Source organism: Cariama cristata, unplaced genomic scaffold (assembly GCF_000690535.1).
Source record: "Cariama cristata isolate BGI_N322 unplaced genomic scaffold, ASM69053v1 scaffold34857, whole genome shotgun sequence".
Classification (NCBI taxonomy): Eukaryota; Metazoa; Chordata; class Aves; order Cariamiformes; family Cariamidae; genus Cariama; species Cariama cristata.
Genome location: NW_009628890.1, coordinates 352 through 1,208, shown reverse-complemented (window position 1 = coordinate 1,208; position 857 = coordinate 352). Strand labels below are relative to the sequence as shown.

General features: G+C 60.7%; 1 protein-coding gene across 1 annotated transcript; it reads right to left on the bottom strand.

The window, feature by feature from the left end:
• Positions 1–59: 59 nt before the first annotated feature.
• LOC104165376 (putative heterogeneous nuclear ribonucleoprotein A1-like 3) lies at positions 60–855 on the bottom strand (the record flags this gene model as incomplete). The annotated part of the gene is made up of 3 exons (XM_009704976.1): positions 60–270; positions 414–560; positions 838–855. Coding segments are annotated over 3 exons (376 nt in total), but the record flags the coding sequence as incomplete, so codon positions are not given.
• Positions 856–857: the final 2 nt, after the last annotated feature.

The window sequence follows — 857 nt, the reverse complement described above, 5'->3', positions numbered from 1 at the left end:
TAGGGGAAGGGGGCATAAAGCTGGGTGCCCCCCTCCCTTTCAGTGCACGCCAGACTTACTGACTATCTTGTCGACGGAATCGTGGTCATCGAAGGTGACGAAGGCGAAGCCCCTCTTCTTGCCGCTGCCGCGGTCCGTCATGATCTCAATGACTTCGATTTTGCCATATTGGCCAAAATAGTCTCTCAAGTGATGCTCCTCCGTGTCCTCCTTGATGCCACCCACAAAGATCTTCTTGACTGTGAGGTGGGCCCCGGGCCGCTGGGAGTCCTGCAGGAATACGGTGGTGTGGGTTTGAGGTCAGGGGAGCCTCCCCGTCATCCCTTAAACCAGCCCTGGGTTCTGCCAGCCCCATCCAGCGGGGTCTGAGCCCCCTCCCCGAGCTCCTGAGGATGGTCATGGATCCTCCCTACCTCTCTGGACACGGCTCTCTTTGGTTCAACGACTCTGCCGTCCACTTTGTGCGGCCGGGCGTTCATGGCAGCGTCGACCTCCTCCACTGAGGAGTACGTGACGAAGCCGAAGCCTCGTGAGCGTTTGGTGTTTGGGTCTCTCATCACCTGGGAGGACAGAGCCATGTCAGGCCAAGGCATGGAGCCCCCCCAGATGGCAGCAGCCCCCCTCTATGGGGACATGCCTTCTTTCCCTCAGCTCCTCCCCCTCTCGCTCCTGCCCTCGCAGCCACTCTCCTTGTTACCCACACTGTTACACCTCAAAGTCCATCAGTGTGAGTCACCGAGGGCTGACACTTGTCACCCACCCCCCCACGGAGGTGCTGGGGCAGAGAGGAGACCAGGGAAGAGGTGGGGGTCCTGGTGGAGGGTTGGGGGGCCTTACCACGCAGTCGGTCAGGGTCC